We start from the raw sequence: 16,425 nt of genomic DNA, 5'->3' as shown, positions 1-16,425 counted from the left end.
GGCAGCTGCAAGTACCAAGGCACAGGAAAGGTGGTCTCCCCAGTGATCTTTGTTGCCATAATGCTGCATACTCTTATAGAGCCTGTTTCAAGTAGTTATTCTGTTTGACATGATGTTAGACTGTAAGAATCTGTTTTGCTGGTAGACCCTGCCCACAGCTGCTCTGCATTTGTATCCCGTATTTGTTTGTTCTCTCCCTCAGTGAGATTAGGCTTTCATGACTGCCATCCTCTTTTTTTTGTTGTTGCTATGGTTACTTTCACAGTAAGAGTGTTTGCACATGAGATTAAGAGCTAGAAACTGCAATCTCCTTTTCTGCAATGTGATCTCACCCTTTTGACTGATGCTGTTGTGGTAAGTCTCAGGTGGAAGCTCAAAGATCAGGGAACTCTGTCCCCCTGCAGAGGCAAAATTGCATCGTGAGAAGGGACAGCTAGCAAAAGGCTCTTTTTTATAATAGCAAAGATGATGGCTTGCTTTATTTTCATTAACCCTGACCCAGTGTCCAGGTGTAAATGTAAAAGTTAGTGACAAATCCATGTGAGGTCACCATAGCCACACTGACTTTGAACAAAGTATTTTCAGGGCACTCTGTGGTGATACACAGCAGCCCATTTTCCTTCCTTGCACCCTCCCACACACTCCATAATGTTCCTCTCCTTCATCTCAAGAGACACAAAAGCTAAATTCTTAGCTGAAACTGCTACTGGGGTGTACAAGACTCGGATGAATCTGCTACTGGGGTGTACAAGACATGTCTCTAATAAGGTGGTATTCAAGCGACAGTTGACAGATAAAAATGTAACTGAAAGAAATGGCTAAAAAAAACCCCAAAAGTGCACAGAGGTCTTCTGAGGAAAACTGAAGTCTTGAAAAGTTGGAAATAAAGTGGCTTGACTAGGTAACAGTTATCTTTTTGTTTTTCAGGCTTTGAACCAGAAACATACTGGGACCGTATGCATCTCCTCCAGGAAGCAATAGCACACAGGTATGTACAGGGCAGAATGACTGAAAGATTCATATCTCCCTGGATAATGTAGGATGAACTCCTGAATCGCATGGGTTCTATGCCATCTGCTTCTCTGAAGTCTGCTTGTAGATTATTAGATTAAAATATAACAATAATGCCTGGAGGTGGTGGGTGCAAGGGGCAGGTAGATAGTGTTTCAGCCTGTCACTTGTTAGCAAACCATACTGTCTTCCTGGGGAGGGCATTGCCGTTGGAAGGTGCCCTGTTACTCTAAATTCAGAAGCAGTTAGACTGTAGGTAGATTTCTTTCTGAGAAGGGACAGTTACTTCCTTCACATGTACTTAACACAGTCTTGAGCTGGATGACAGCCAGTGACTGACAATTGGCAGGAGACTGGGGTGGTAGCTGTATGTTAGAGGTTGGGCCCAGTTTAAGAAGGAATTGTTGGAAACATTGAATACCAACCTAGCCTCACCCCTTTGTGTGCTTGAGGTGCCAGTTTGTTTCATGGTGTTGCTGCCAAGGTCTCTCTTCATGACAGAGAGACTGCCTTTTGTAAGGGCCTTTAGCCTGGAAATAATCTTTCATTAGCTTAGAAAGCAGGAGAGGAACAAGTATTCTGCAAACAGCAAAGAACTTTCAGGTGAGCTGCTTGCAGTTCTGTGTGGAATATTGTCCAGCATAAAAAAAAAAAAAAAAAAAAAAAAAAAAAAAGGTTACAGCTTGAAACATACCCTAGGAATGTCTGACTATCACTCTTCCCTCATTCATGTGTAGCTGCCCCATTTTGTCAAGAGACTGCTCAGTGCTCTCCCGAACTGAGCTGCTGGTGCTCTTGTTTCCAGCACAAGTTAGGACAGAGTTCAGGATGGGGTTACAAGCTTCCTGCTTAGCAGGGGCCAGACAATATTTGGAGAAACTAAACTCTCTTCATCCCTTTTCCCCTTGCATTCAGGCCATTAGAAAAGGGAGCATTTGTGATAGTGGAAGGTTTTCCCTGGTGCCTTTGCCTTGCTGAAGGAATCCTAGGTGGAGTGGCACTTTATCTTGTTTTTTCTTTTCTTTTTTTTTTATTCCCCTGGTGTTTGTTTTTCCAGATTTGGATTTGTGCAAGATAAATACTCAGCCTCTGCATTCAACTTCCCAGCTGAGAACAAGCCACAGTATATCCATGTCACAGGTGAGTGATATTTGGCAGGTATTGGGGTAAGGAGGAGGCTATTCTAAAAAAAGAACCATTTTACATGCAGTTTGTTTTGTGTCAGTGATGTTGGTCCTCACGATGTCCCTAGTCAGATGACAAGTAGGTGTATTGGCCAACACAAACCAGAAAACTGGAGAGGCAGTATGAAAAGCACAAAATGTGGCTGCTAATCAGTGGCATTGGTTTGAAATCTTGCTTTATAGTGTCTCTGAAACTTTTATTTCCAGGAGATGGAGAAATTAAAAAAAAAAACAAACAACAAGGCAGAGCTTATTCCAAGTGCAATGTAAAATGTGTATCTATAGAAGCTAGAAGGAGGGAAGGTACTGGAGCAAGTTGGTGCTGTGTTCTTGTGCTTAAGGTCAGTTGTAGATGCATCTCTACCCATATACACAGTGTGGGAGGTAGATAAAGCATTTAGGATCCACTTGCTCATTATTATTCTTCATAAATATTGGTGATCTGTCATCACTGCTAACTAAGCTCCATGTATGGCATATTATGGTCAAATAACTTCGTACGTGCAGAGGGGTTGCTGAGACATGAAGACAATGACAGGAAGAGAGCTTCTGGAAAACTGCAGAAGAGAATGGAAATTGGTGTGAAGGTAGAAAGATGGGTCAGAGCCTACATCTCTGCTTCATTCCCTTCTACCAAGAGAAAGGCAAGACAAAGTGTGCTCTTTTCCAGTGCTGTAATTTGCAGGAAGAGGTAGATGTAAAAGCAAAGAAGGAAAAGCGTATCCCATTTTATCTTGCTAACAGACAATTAAAGGAAACCCAGTCCAATTTCCTTTTCAGAATGTAATGAGTCAGCTACCAGTTGTTGGGACTTGGGTCTCCCTAAGACTAAAGCCCTGTCTGTTTTCTCCAGGGACAGTGTTTTTGCAGCTACCATATTCCAAGCGGAAATTTTCTTGTGGGCAGCAGCGACGCCGGCGCAACTCCACTAGCTCCACCAACCAGAACATGTTTTGTGAAGAGCGCATTGGCTACAATTGGGCCTACAACACCATGCTGACAAAAACGTGGCGGTCCAGTGCCACAGGGGATGAGAAGTTTGCTGATCGGTTGCTGAAAGACTTCACAGACTTTTGCTGGAACAAAGATAGCCGGCTTGTTTTGTTCTGGACAGATTGTCTAGATAAAATGCACGCTAGTGCTCCATGAAACAGGGTTATATCTCTTAGGGAGACAGTTAGAAGCTTTACCTTGTGGCAAGGATGTAGAGGTGACGGATGACTGGAAAAGAGCCTCTTTGGTGGGTTCATCTTGAGGCTCCAAGAGGACCTGATCAATATTGCTGTTGATATTCAACAGAATTTGATTAAGTCCTTGGAAAAAGAATCTGAGCTGTTGGCTTGCCAATATCTATCACCTGACCTCAGCTTGGTTTCAAGTAGCTGCAGTCCTTGATTGCCAAACCTTCAGTTAGAGCAGAGGTAAAGGAGGAAGAGCAAATGTTTTCAAGGGCAGTTAGATTCAGCACAGAGGGTGATGGCAGCAGCTTTCCGTCACTGGAAATGGTTGGTGCTGTTTGCGTCTGATGTGCCTGACAGCAGCCTGCCTCTTCCCCTTTTGAGGTGTGCCTGACTGTGTGAATATGTATGATAAAACGCGAGAGTCACTTGTTAACTTTCATACGTGTAAATAAGTAAAAATGCAAAAAGTCAAGTGACCTGATGTTTTGTTGTAATTCCAGGCAGCAGCATGGAATTGGGGAGTAAAGGAGAGTAATTGTGGAAAGGAAATACTGCTGCTTATGTCCAGTGTGATAATGAAATGCTCAGTGTTCAGTGGCGGGGCTTTGTCCTTTCAGTACCCAGGACTTTCCATCTCTAGCTCTGGATTTAGGACAGTGACATGCAGCAGGAGCAAGAGGCCATTACTGTCCTGCAAGGCCAGCATCTGAGCCTAAGGAGAAACCAGGGCAGCTGAAAGCAAGGTGCTGCTGGTTGGAGGAGCAAAGAGGATTATGAGCAGGTTTTTAGGATGTGCATGCATGCATCAAAAAGGAGAAGCCCGTGCTCAAGTAGGTGGTCTTTGTCTTTGCAGAGAAAGCTGGGATATGGCACGTGGACTTGGCATGAGCCAGTTATTTAAGTGTGGATGCAGGGTGGGATGCAGCACTGCGGGGAAGGGGGCTGCTGGCTCCTGCTGCGAGATGGTTACTGCTGTGACCTGCCAGCCCTGAACCGGAGTCGGCAGAGAGCTGACAGTCACGGTGCGTTGCAGACCCGGTTCAGGGAAAATCCCAGCTGCTGCGGTTTTATCCCCTAAACTGACTCTGACTTCTCAGTCAGGAGACAGCAGCCACCTGGGAAGGCGGTTTGAGCTGCGTGGCTCTCCATTCGGTGCGCGGGAGCGAGCCAGAATTCGCGCTGCACGCCCGTGCCCCACCACCTGCACAACACCCTCCTGCGGCGGGGACACCTCGCTGCCGTCTCCCCACCGGCTCGCCACGGCGGCGGCCACGCCCGCGGCAGCTGCTCGGTCACAGCAGCCTCGGGGGGGCGGGCAGGGGCAGCCCCCGGCCCCCTCCCCCCCGCCCATCCCCCTCCTCCCGGCCGGCGCCGCGCAGGGTCCCGCGGGGCGGCCTCCCCCGGCGGGCGGCGGGGGTGGGGCGGGCAGGGAGGCCCCCGCCCCGGCGGTACCGGGCCCGGCGCTGGGCCGGCAGGGAGGTGCCGGGGAGCTCCGGGGCGGGCTGTGGCACCCCGCGCTGCGCTGCCGCCGGCCCGGGAGGGGACGGCAGCCGGGGGTCCCCGTTCCGCAGCGGCGCGCAGGTATTTAGCAGCTTATCCCCATTTTGGCCGGCGGCGGGGGGGGGGGGGGGGGGGGTGTCCCCGGGGGCACCCACCGGACATCGCGCCGGCCTCCCCCGGGAAAACGCGTGACACCCGGCCCTGACCGTCGCTGGAGTTACGCTTGGGTGTAACCGCCAGCAGCTCTTGGCTTGTCCTGAGCCATTTTGGAGGGCTAAAACCTCATTTATTTCACCTGGATGTCTCTGGTGTAAATGTTCTGGTAGTTTTAACCCGTGAGCAGCGGATGCGAAGCTTCGTGCCGGGCGGTGGGTATGTGGGTGCTGGCACTGGAGCCGTCTGGAGGCCCATGGCAGGGGCCGGAGCTGCCCCGAGGTGCCCCAGTGTCCCCAGCCCCACACACAGACCCAAGGGGGAAGCCAGGGCCCCCCCAGGTGCCGTGCCCCCCGCAGCCCTCCTGCTTTGGCCTCTTCCTTCAGCCTCCGAGCTCTGGGGCCAGCTTGGTCTTTCTGAGCTTGGTTTTCTCAACTGCAAACCTGGTGTGGCTTTTGCTTTAGGCCTAGTTTTATTAGCACTGTTTTGAGGTCCTCAGGCTGCTTTTAATAGCACTGTGAATTTCTTTACTTAAAAAAAAAAAAAAAAAACAAAACCAAAAAAACCCACAAAAAAGCATACCATAGAACCTAAAAATAGGAGATAAAAGTTTTTATCTAACCACAACTTTGTGCATTGCATAGAAAAGGCTTCCAACAGGACATAAGGATGAAGCGGTTCATGGCCATGTTAAACAGGAATAAAAACAAGGATCCCCCACCTGCCAAGCTGCTGGATCTAGCAGGACAGCTTTGCCAGGACCTCCAGAGCTCGTCTTCTAATCTGGAGAAGTTGGTTGGGGCCATGATGGGATGCAAACACAAGATGTCTTTTCTCACAAACATCCACGTTGTCCGAGCTTGTGTGTTCATTCATATCCGTAACGGGCAGCATGACACAGCCTGCAGACTCCTGGAGGTAGGGCTCTGTTCTTCGTGGAAACAACAGTATTAGGAAAATAGCAATTAGAGCTGTTAGTGCAGACTTACTCCAGCTGCAGCACATGGAGTATTTCTAGCTGGTGTCCGGCAGTGGAAGGTGGTATATGTGCTTTGGTTGACCTGAAACATAGGATAAAGCCTTTGCTACATGCAATTACTATGAATCAGCCAAGGGGGAGAAGGTAATTGGGGGATTATGGGGTTGGTTGTACTTTGTGAAAGCAGGATTTTTTGTTCTCTATTATGGTGGTTCTTGGAGTTTTTCACTAACTTAGGGCTCAGGACATAGAAGCCTTGGGGCGGCCAAGTTTAGAGGGCTTGCCAGGATGGGAGAATATGAAGAAGGTTGGATGGCACCACTCAGGGCGAGGAGGTTTTGCCTCTAGATCTGGTAACTTAGCCCTTTTCACTGGGGAGAAGGCAGCATTAGACAGGTAACTCCCTGCATACATTATAGAAGGAAGGTGTACAGTAAGCCTTGCATATCCTTGCATAATGCTACCAGCTTTGTCAAACCAGTAGGAATTTCTGAGTAAGTTTTTAGTTGTTGAGGGTTTTCTCCTTTGTAGGAAACCTGACTGACTACCTGGGAAGGGTTTGCTTACCTACTATTTTGTTCTAGTGTTGCAAGGCAGAAGAGAAGGAGGAGCTGGTGCAACTTTGGCATGAGGTTCACTACCGGAGGGCTATGGAGAAACACCGCACGGATTTTCTGACACCACTGCAGAAATTCCGTTGCAGGAAGAGGTACTGTGGTGTGGGGAAACTGATTTCCAGCCCCCACCCCCACCCCTCTGTGGTAGTTAACAGATGCAGGGGGTAGAGATGCAGAGGGATCATTTTGCATCTCAGGATGGCTGCTTCTTGGAGTTGGGTTTTTCTTGGTTTTTTGACCACTTGTGACAATGTGAGAAAATTCCCATGAATGTCTCTTTTTGGGTCCTTTTTAATCCTGTTCTCCTGTGCATAGGAATCCACCACCTATTTCCCTTTGTCCTGAAGGTTTGAAGAATCGAAACTATTCAGATGAAGTACGCCAGCAGCTGCACAGGTTTGCTGCAGAGGTGACAACAAATCCAAATAAGAAACAGCGGGTAGGGTTGTGCTACGTCCAGTCAAGTCTCCTTGTCACAGTAAAGCAGACCTCTGCTATCAGGGGTCTATAACCGGTTTCATTCTAAATCCTTGTTTTCAGAAGGCCCAGTGGGGCTGGGCTTCCCCATATTTGATCTTTCCCTAAAGGTATCCTTAAAAAAATCATCAAGTTCATGTGAAATCATTTCACTTGCTTTGAACAAAAAGATCAGGGGAAATAAATTCCTCACTGGGCTTTTAACCATTCTAATTTTGTAGTGATTAGGCAGCAAAGCAGTCGTTTCTCAGAAGAGCTGTATTGCAGTGATAAATAATTCTGACTTGACTGAGTTATAGCCTATATAAAATTGCACTTTGCTTACCAGAATATATTTTCCACTGACTTACCACACTAAATTCAAGAATTTCAAAACACAGCAGGCTGTGTTGATGTATGCAGGTACCTACCTCATTTGGACAGGGACAGATTTGTAACGAAAGTGACATGTGAATTCGTCCAGTAATCCTGGTTGATTGCTGCCTTGCAAGGTGAAGGCTTCAGACTTTAAAGTCTGCCTCTGTGGTGCTCAGTTTTTCCAGCACCCTTCTCATATGAGGCAGGATGGCCTGGTGACTAGTTCTGCAATGTGAAGCTGGTTTATTTCTTAGCCTTTTCACAAAGGAGCAACGACTTCCATTTTTTCATTTCAAAAAACCACTCTGAATTGGGAGAATAATGAAGCTGCATAATTAAAGTCCTAAAAGGTCAGGATACTATGATCACTTATGCATTAATTTCCCAATACGTTCTTCATTTATATGATCTCATTATTTAGTAGTTTAATACCGCATAAATTTTTCTGTGAATGTGATACAGGTGTGTATACTGCTCACAGCTGTGGTAAATGCATTAGTGGTTATCCTACTAGTGTCATGTTAGCAATGTGAAGCTGTCAGTCTGTGGGAAGAGCATGCTTGGGTGGGGTTTTACATGTAAATATAGCAATATAAAATAGCAGTACATGGTTTCCTATAGCAAACAAATGGACTTGGGGAGCAGGGTGGAATGTGTGTTTTCCAGCAACTCTTTTGAGTTTATAAATCAGTCTGCAAGGGGATCCACACAGACTTATCGGAGACCTACTGACAAATGTATCTGGATTTGAATGCTCTTTTGCTGGGCTGCTTTTGGATCTGAAGGGAAAAGCCTGATTATTTGGATGCGGTTTATTTTTCTCTTGATCTCCCCTTACACCTGGGTTTGCAGGAGGGATTGGCTCGGGACATGAACTTGCAGCCAATTCAGGTCTATAACTGGTTTGCAAATTACCGACGACGTCAAAAATCCTGCCTTCCTCGTGCGGAAAAGCTCAACAACTCATGTCCTGAGAGGCCTTTGACTTACCACACAAAGGAGCGGCAGGATGAAGAATCCTACACTCCACAAACTGCAGGTTTGTCTCTTCTGCTTTCTGGACACATCCTAAGCCCACTAGAAAAACCAGTTTTAAATTCCCTCAGAAAGGGAAGGATACTCCTCCAGAACAGCATCTATATGCTGATGGATTGAGTGGACATTGGAGGACTCTACTTCAGTGGAGTGCCTCATTGTTTGGCTAGAGGCTGTCACTCCACAGAAGGAGCAAACATTGGTAAGGTCTGTGCAAGGACAGGTGAAAAGAGATGCCTGTCTCAGAAGGGGCACCAAATAAATACAAATACACAGGAGGCAACGGGTTTTAGCTCTCAGATTCCGAAATCAGGGCAGTACTCCAGTAAAGTGCAGTATATTCATGCCCCTTAACAGAATCTTGGCCAAACTTCAGTCACGGGGAATAGGAGGGTCTTGCTGCATTTGGCAAATTAGACTTGTTTCATTGCTTTTTGGAGTAACTATTAGTGTTCCTTCATCTGCCTGGCCTGCACCTTTCAGATGGATCTTGTGTGGGCATCGGCTCTGAGCAAATAGAGATGACCCTCGTGCCTTGTGACCCAGGGTGGGAGCAGCCAGCTGCAGATCTGCATAAGCCTCCTGAAGGAACATATTTAAAGATGATGGAATCCAGGTGATGTATGAAAAAGTCTTTACAGTGACAGTTCAGAGATGAAGCAACCTTTAAACTTGTTCGTGGAACTGACTTTCGTGTCAGTTCCCAGGGTGACATCACTTAGGAGACTTGATCCCATAGATGGGAGCGGTCCATGCCCAGCATCAGACAGTCGGAGCATCTAGCAGTTAATCTCCCAACTGTCAAGGGCAGGATTCAGAGGTTTAGCTGGGGCATCCCCCCTCTTTGCAAAGCAATATGTCTGGCTGATTTATCATCTCCATTGTTACAGCTTTATGCAGAGCAGTGAGATGTATGAAGCGAGGACAAGCGCGGCTGCTTTGACTACTCACAGCGCTGAACAACCTGTAGCTTTTTGTACTGAGGCTGTGCTGGAACCAGGAACCTGCTTTAACTCTGCTGTCCTGCAGCCCAGAGAGGTAGCAAGCAGTACTAATGCCAGCCCCCATCTGGATAACTTTTTCCTCTGCTCTTGTGGGTCCCTTACCTTCCCAGATGAATGCCTGGCCGCGTGGCAGGCCCCTTGCAGCAGCAGAGGAGACCCTGGCTCCATGTGGACCCCAAGTATAGAAGGTTAGTAAAACTGCACCCAAATCCTTGACCTTAATAGAAGCTTCTCTCCTCTCTGTTGTAAATATTCTTGCTCACTTACATGGCTTTCCAATGTCATGACAAATGAGAGCAGGGCTTATTGTGGGTTTGCTATGGGGTTCTGCTCTCATAGTAGCTCAATGAGAAAATCCATTGATTTAAAGTATTGAAGCAGTTATTCTTACCTACTCTTTTGCTTAAACTGTAACTGCTTCCATAAGATAGCGCTTTTCCAGCAAGGTGGGAGCATTTCCGTGCCCCTTCAGGTGTTGCCTGCTCACCTTGTCAGTTAACAAGCTTCTGGGTCATTCTTAAGAGATTGCCTGAGCAGAGGCTGGGAATTTCTTAACTGTGACATGGTGCTTGTCTTCAGGAACACATTCTCACTTTCCTTTCTCCTTCCTGCTACTCTCCCCTCCCCCCCCTCTTCCTGTCCAGTCTTGTTCAGCATTCCCACCATCTCTTTTCCTCTCCCTGTTCTTCAGAATAGCCTCAATAGGATATGTAAGTGACGTCTACCTGCCTTTGCTGTAGGTCTACAGAACAAAAAGTGCTGTGGCTCACCAGAGGCTGGGTGAATGTCGGTGTGTAGCAAGGAGGGGAGGAATAGCTGGGTCAGAGGGTGGAGTCATGTTGTCTGTCTTTAATACAAGCATTTATTTCAGCAGGTATCAGAGCTTCCTTGAGCAGAGTCCCTCAAGGTGGCTGTACTGAGGCCAGTTCAGGAGGAATCATTCAGCAGTCAGATTTAGAGGTTGAAAGCTTCATCCTTAGAGAAAGACAGCTAGGGACCCTGGAAACTATTCTTCCCCACAGGTAAAGGGAGTGGAAAGCACAGGGCTTCTTAAAGGCAGGAGTAACAATGATGCTGTAGATCTAGCCTTGTCCCAATCCTGCTGCTGAAGAGGCTTGCAGAAAGACTGTAATGATGCATCTCATTCCCAGGGCCTGACTCTCCTCGTGTCCATCATATTTTGCAGATATTTATATCTATGCACTGGAAATGGGAAATGCTGTGTAAGTGTATATGTGTTTTACGGTGGTGGCACAGAGGAGACTCGGGACCAGCCTCATCAGAAAAAATATGAATGCCTCTCTTTAAAGCAGGTTTAGCTTCTAAGCTATTTGCCTGTTTTTGATTCTGGGAGAAAATTGTAACCTATACTGATCCAGTGAGAGCTGATTCTGTGGGCTGGGTTGGTAGGGCCTGTACTTAATCCTAAAATAGTTTTTGTAGCTTCATAACCTCATGACAAGATTATTCCATAGTGCAAGCTTTCCAAATTGGAAGACAGAAAAACAGGCACTGTTCTGTCTTTCTGTTTTCTACCTGTAACAAGTGTTTCAGACTGCACATTTTCTCTGGGACTTGAGCTAAATTCACAGAATGCAAATAAAAAAAATCTGTGCCGTCTTCCGTATGTTATACAACTTCCATAATGTTACATAAAAATAAACACTGCCAAACAGATGAGGTTCCTTTAACTTACTGATCTGCAAGGCACAACAGGAGCAGTAGCCCCATTTCATAACCCTTCTGCTTGACACTGTCCAGCATTTGTGCTAGCACAAGGCTGTCAATAATATGTCAAAGTGGTAGACAGAAGCAGTTTTATTCCCACTTCATAGATGAGGAAGCAGGGGCACGGAGAGGCTTTGTGGCTTGTCAAGCAGCAAGGGAGGGCAGTGATTCACTGCACATAAAAATTGGTGGGGTTTTGCCTCCCAGTTCCTTGCTAAAAACATTTCTGCCTTTTACCCCTATTTCCCAGTTGGCCTGGTGCCTACATTTGTTCACACTCATGTCAGACTCCTCGCTCAGAATTGCTGGAGAGAGCCCAGGTCCGGGCATTTTAAACCCACCTCAGTCTGTGTGGCAAGATCATGAAAGATCAGTAAGGCTTGGTGGCAATATTTTGGCTGGACTTAAAATTGCGTGTTCTGACTCTAGAGTGAGCTCATGTTTATTTTTAAAATATGTTCCATCAGTAGAAGAAATCTATGGTGAATGTCTCCTTGTTGGGTATGTCACTTCTGCCAGGAATCCACACACCCTTTATCATATTGCTGTCAGGGGCAGGACTTGCTGCTTTGTTGACACCTTCTGGTGAGGATATACTTACATGAACTCCATTTGTATATCCTGTGGAGTGGCCTGGTCCAGCTCTCTCCAAAACCTTGAACTTCCCAAAATACCAAAAATGCCACGGAACATCGATCTCTTTAGAAATGAGTGATCCTCAGACTGCAGTTTCATCTAGGGCCTTTTCCAGTTTCTTTCTAGAGAGCCAGGAGACTTTGCATGGGTAGGCTTAGCTAAGATCACGCCTCAGTGAATGGCAGTAAACGAGGATCACCTTTGTTATCAGGCAGAGCCCTCTAACACAGTCACTGGGTTAGGGAGAAGTGTTGTGTCACCGGAGTCCTGTTGAGCAGTAACGTTGCAATGAGCTTCACTCATCTGGGGACTGACAAAGGAGTCAACAGCTTAAACTGTAAGGCAAATGAGCATTGCTATCCTGGAAAGACAGGGCAGATAAGAGTAAAGCACAGAGGAGGAAATTACTTAGCCAAGGTCACCCATCTGGAGTGGACTTAATGTCTTATGTTCTTGCTGCCTTGCCAGCACCTCTGGCTCCCTGCTTTGTAAGTGCAGGGGTAGAACTAAAAGTCAGCCAAAGGACCCTTAATCTGCTTTGTCTTATTTTTAAAGGTGCTCACCTGGAAAGGACTTAGCCTGAAAGCTTATTAGAACAATTCCAGTTCATTTCTTTCATGGGCTTTTTTACAGTTGGTCCTACGCACTTGGGCTGTATCCAAACCTCTTATGATCTACAGGGCTGTGAGGTGGGAGTGTGAGGGGGAACCAGGCTGGAAGCTGACTGTCTCCATCTGCTCCTGCTGCCTGACAGGAGAGTTTGATCCAGCTAGCGAACTGGAAGTCCCTGTGGGACACCAAACAGATGCTCGCCTTTACAGATAGTGGTGTTGTATCCTCTTCGCTCCTTGAGCTGAGACAGGTGGAATGTAGCCCAGCTAATGGTTCATGCAGAATGTAACTCTCTCATGCCTCCCATTTCAAAGAGAAGGGCACACTGAACTTTATGGAGCAGAAGAGACCGCATTTATGAGCCAGCACTTTGATTTAAAAAACATCGGTGCTGAGATGTTAGTTGCAGCTTACTGCTTCTGCCTGCTTTTTTGGGATTCTAGCTCAGAGTGCTGGGAATCCTCCTGCTGTTAGGCTCTCCCCTCTGGATAACTCAGCGTCGACACTGGCAGGCAGTGAGTTCAAAACGTACAAAAGGAGGCTACTTTTTTGCATGTTGCATAAATAAATTGCAGAATTTGTTCTTAAGGGCATTGTGCATGTTGGTGTAAGTGGGCTATGAGAAAGGATGGGACAAGGTCTTAGGTGGCTGTGGGGGTTGAGTCCATTTGTCATTAGTCAATGTGATTGCCTGAACGCAGCCTCCAGCAGAGGAGTCCGAAGACTGATTTTCAGAACTCAGGGAGCATTCCAAGGAAGGGCAACTTGGCGCTTGCCCTGTTTCTTCTGCTTTTTTTCTTACGCTCTGTTACTTGGCACCTTTGGCCTGGGCCTGTATGGCCATTAATACCCTGGGCTGTTCCTGGCAGCGGTATGGGCAGTGTTGTTGGAGTACAGATACTTTGAGCTGGTGACAAGGGAGAGAACATCCCATCATCAAGAACCCAGTGTCTCCTACTTGACTCAGTGCCCTGCAGACTGTGACCTCTTTTGAGAGGTTGGCAGAGCCCCCAAGGGAGGTGTGGATGGGGAAGCTGTGGCCCCAGACACTCAACTGGCAGTCTTGAAAAGCTATAGTAAAATCATAGCCAATGTTGTGGCTATGTATAAAGGCACATGTTTATCTGTTTTGACTCTTAAGATCTGTGTTTTTAAAACACATTCCAGGAGAGAGACATTTTGGTAGACATCTCTTTGTTTATGGAGAATGTTCTGGGGGCATAAGGATAGTTGCAAGTCGAGATGTCATTCCTGTGTAGTGCTCCTGGTCAGGCTAGTCCTCTCAGTACGGAGTCTGTATTTTCAGGCCATAACAATGTGGAGAAGTGGGGCAGGTTTGTAAGCAATTTAACAGATCTCTGTTGAATGAATAGTTTTACCAGAAGCCCCTCTTGTCCTGCTGCAAAACATTACAGTAAGCGGCGAGTAGAGCATAAATACAAACGCATTTGTATATCATATTTTCTTCCAGTTCCTGTCAGACTGTGTTTGGCAAGCCTCAGTGCCCACTTGTTTCTGTACCCTGCGTGGAAGAAAGCCAAGCCTGGGGACAACGCCAGGTAAGAGAACACACCTAATGTTCAGAGAAAGGAGCTTAGCCCTATACATGCTATCCAGCTGTAGCTCTCACACAGGGGATGCAAAACCTCACATCATATTTAGGATGAAACGTGTTTGATCTAAGCATACCTTTTGGAATCCATTTCAGAGCAAACTGGACATTCCCTGAGTAGCATCCAGCAGATGCTAGGAGAGGTGGTTTTGTTGTTTTTTCCACTTGGATTGCTTATCAGACCCTGATTTTACTAAATGTGTCGTTGAAATGATGACCAAAGCAACCTGTGCATATTCAAAGTGTTATTTAAATTTTGAGCAATGAAAAGTTCACCTAGCACTGTGGAAAGAAGATATTGGTGATACCAGCAGAGTTCAAACTGCATTTTGGGAGCTCAGGTGAAACAGTAACAACAGGAGGATGGCTGCTTGAGGGTCCTCCCCTCTGAGGGGTTCTGCAGAATTTGACTGCTCTTTCAGACCACTTAAAATCTTTCATGTAATTTTCATTTCCAAGTCTGTGTTATTGATGAGGAACAGAGATTTTGTACTGTTTGGAGATGGCTGATAGCAGTGTACAGAGCAGTATTATAGGACATGATAAAAGAAGTTTACTTACTTAATCTGGATGCAGCCTGCATGTTTTCTTATGGTGATTTTAAGGCAGTAGAGAACAGAATTTAGAAATCTGGTGCTTTCAAGGGGATGGGAGCACATCATCTCTGAATTAGATGTTACCTAAGAACAGGACCCAAGAAAGCCCTATCAGAACTGTACCTTGAGCTATTTTTTGGCTTCACATGTGTTGGTCTACTGATCAGTCAGTCAGCATCCATTTCTGTCTCTCTTGCAGTATAAGCTGCTGGAGAAAACCTTTTTAAAAGAGATTTTGAAAAGCAGGAGACCATATCGGCTGGCCTCATTATAGGAAGCGGCTGCAGCTCTGAGGGCAGTAACAGAACCTCTTTTGAGCCTTTGAAAGCATCGATATAAAGATCTGTATCTTGGAAAGTGGCCTTTTTACCAGCCATAATGTGAGCCAGATGAGTAGGAAAGCTATGGGCATTAATAATGAATGAGCCTTTTCTAAGCTTTCCAGAGCGTGCAGTCTCTGTAGCTAGTTTTCATCTTGCTATTTTGCATTCTTGTACCGATTTTGCAATGGTATAGAAACATGACACTCAGTGCAGTGTGGGCTGGGGAGCAAGATCCCATGTGATGCTTGCAGATGTCAGAAGGGGATGTTTTCAAATCTTTGTAATAACTAATCAGTTCAGAAATTCAGAAAAGCAATTTTTGCATATCTGAATACGTGCTATAGAAAAAGGAAGAGCTCGAATGGGCATGATTTCACAGGATTCTACAGACTTCCTGGGCACTCTGTTTCTTGCTAAATCAACTTGCCCTGGGCTTGTTGCAGGAATATGCAGTTGTTTGGTTCCTATGTCTGAACCACAGGGGTGCAGATGTACGCTTCCTTTTGTCCACACATGACTTTCAATTTGGTTTTTGTAGGTCATGCATCCCATCAGAGCCAAAATGAGAGTAAAACAAAACAAGCAAACAAACAAACAAAAAGTTAATTCATTTTGGAGACATTTCTTTCCTTGCCTGAACAGAGCTCCCTTGTTCAGGTGATTGGTCCCTTAATTATTTCATCCTGGCCTTACCTTCTGATATTTACTTGCTTTTGTAGGAGCCAATGCCTTGGGCAAAGGCATTGAGAAAGGCAAAGGCAAGAGAAAAGGCAAGTGCTTTTCTCTGAATTACTAAGAGTTGAAGTGTGCACTGATTGTGCTTGACGTTTTTACACTCACGCCCTGTACAGATGGATTACTGTACCTGAACTTAAAGGGTAACGAGGACTCTGTCACTTCATGCATGCAGCCCTCACCACTGACGCTCCCTGTCATTGCAGTGTCTTGTGCTACTCTATATCTGCCCAACGGAGATCTTCCGTTGTGAGCAACTGCATCACTAAAGATCGTGTGTGGTGAAGCTTTGATTCCTTCCTGTGTCTTTCAGGTCCTGGAGGATCCAGTTGGTGACCCGTTAGCCAGTGACACGTTCTGGGCAGCATGGCTGCTCTTTGAATTCTCAGCTGGCAGAAGAATGTGACCAGCCTGCAGAGATGCTCAGTGTGGTCTGCACTTCCCCAGGAATTTTTATTTTTATTTTTTAATGAAGGATTTGACATGGAAGTAAATAGAGAGGCTGAGGTGGAAAGATGAAGGCCTTTTCTAATGGTTACAAAGTTTGTTTGAGTTACAATTTTATTAAGAATTTTGTAAAGGATAGAAGAAACCAAAGGTGCATTGTGGACTTTAGGTTTTTAGTGGAGCAGCCTGAAGCTGCACTGTAGACGCTAAAAATATCACGTTACTGGTTCTGTGGCAG

General features: G+C 46.1%; 2 protein-coding genes across 10 annotated transcripts in view; both read left to right on the top strand.

Moving 5' to 3' along the window:
• DEPDC5 (DEP domain containing 5, GATOR1 subcomplex subunit) overlaps nucleotides 1-3,848 on the top strand; it is a 47,373-nt gene extending 43,525 nt beyond the window's left edge. For all 9 annotated transcript variants that reach the window (XM_055795395.1, XM_055795390.1, XM_055795393.1 and 6 more), the window contains 3 exons: nucleotides 928-988; nucleotides 2,069-2,151; nucleotides 3,049-3,848. In XM_055795395.1, the coding sequence (XP_055651370.1) occupies nucleotides 928-988; nucleotides 2,069-2,151; nucleotides 3,049-3,344 (440 nt within the window). In that variant the 3' untranslated portion in view covers nucleotides 3,345-3,848. The remainder of the gene's footprint in view (nucleotides 1-927; nucleotides 989-2,068; nucleotides 2,152-3,048) is intronic.
• Nucleotides 3,849-4,724: 876 nt separating this feature from the next.
• Nucleotides 4,725-16,045, top strand: ANHX (anomalous homeobox). Its single transcript, XM_055797584.1, is given in 10 exon segments — nucleotides 4,725-4,957; nucleotides 5,674-5,947; nucleotides 6,593-6,717; nucleotides 6,941-7,064; nucleotides 8,312-8,498; nucleotides 8,978-9,110; nucleotides 9,385-9,686; nucleotides 10,370-10,520; nucleotides 13,946-14,036; nucleotides 14,039-16,045. Coding segments are annotated over 9 exon segments (1,476 nt in total). The 5' UTR covers nucleotides 4,725-4,957; nucleotides 5,674-5,698; the 3' UTR covers nucleotides 14,153-16,045.
• The last annotated feature ends 380 nt before the right edge of the window (nucleotides 16,046-16,425 follow it).

The sequence above is a fragment of the Falco peregrinus genome, chromosome 2, assembly GCF_023634155.1.
Source record: "Falco peregrinus isolate bFalPer1 chromosome 2, bFalPer1.pri, whole genome shotgun sequence".
NCBI lineage: Eukaryota > Metazoa > Chordata > Aves > Falconiformes > Falconidae > Falco > Falco peregrinus.
The sequence above is the reverse complement of the archived record's forward strand: the minus strand, read 5'-3'. Positions and strand labels throughout refer to the sequence as shown.